General features: G+C 45.7%; 1 protein-coding gene across 1 annotated transcript; it reads right to left on the minus strand.

Annotated features, from left to right (window-relative positions):
- Positions 1 to 419: 419 nt before the first annotated feature.
- CSUI_011514 (vps52 sac2 family protein) lies at positions 420 to 836 on the minus strand (the record flags this gene model as incomplete). Its single annotated transcript, XM_068071612.1, has 1 exon — positions 420 to 836. A coding segment is annotated over one exon (417 nt), but the record flags the coding sequence as incomplete, so codon positions are not given.
- Between the last annotated feature and the right edge of the window lie 131 nt (positions 837 to 967).

Genomic DNA, 967 nt, shown 5'->3' on the forward strand with positions numbered 1-967 from the left:
GAAAGAGTAAGAAAGAAAGAGACGTGGTCTCGATTGAAAGTATATCGGTATACTGTGTCTTCTGAGTAGATCTCCTATCCAGTTGAACGTATGGCTTGAAGACTAGGGAAATGCATACAGAAGATGCGAAAGGTCTAAGTAGCCAATAGAAGGCATCTCCTATGTTTATTCCTCAGTCACTTCACATGCATGTGTATAGAGGTGATCTTATGCGTAGATTCATGAGATGTCCACACCCGCAAAACCCTATCTACCGCCCCTACTACTACGACTACTGTCTAGATCTCAAGAGAGGAAATGGAGACGTACATAGATATGACACATATGCTCTTTTTTCTCTTGAAACATAGTCTCCACATACATATTGAGTAGCCGTAGAAAGATTCCCGCCCTGCACCGCCATCTTTCGACCTTACTTTACTGCTTTCTCTAGAGGCGAGAAGTTCAATTTCGTCGCCTATAATCCCTCCACCGACTCCTAAGGAAGCGACCACTGCCGCTCCAGGAGTCGCCGGATTGACACCTCCTAGTCCAAAGGTGGCTCCGTCACGACTTTGGCCTTGCATCTTTTTAAGCTGCTGTACATACGTCCGAAAGAGCTGTACGTACACGTCAGACATTGCCTGTGTGTAGAGATTTTTGAAGGCAACTGCTGCAGATGGATTGTGGTCAAGAAGAAAGATGTAAAGCTCTGACGACTTCAATAGATCGCTCTGTTGGATGATATGGACGTTTGTACGAGGCTGACGAAGGACATTGAGCTTGGCATTCAAATGCGAAGAAATCCGTGCTATGGCGCCTTCCCGAAGTTTATAGAGCTCTGTCAACGCAGCTGACTGAAAAGCACAAAGAAGAAAGAAACAAAGGAGATAAGAAGGGAAGGAAAGGTACCTGGGGTGTACAGGGACGAAAAAAAGACGGGCAACACATGGAGGACATGCGGCGGTGTCATAGATAGATAGATAGA

Source organism: Cystoisospora suis (assembly GCF_002600585.1).
Source record: "Cystoisospora suis strain Wien I chromosome Unknown contig_12725, whole genome shotgun sequence".
Taxonomy (NCBI): domain Eukaryota; phylum Apicomplexa; class Conoidasida; order Eucoccidiorida; family Sarcocystidae; genus Cystoisospora; species Cystoisospora suis.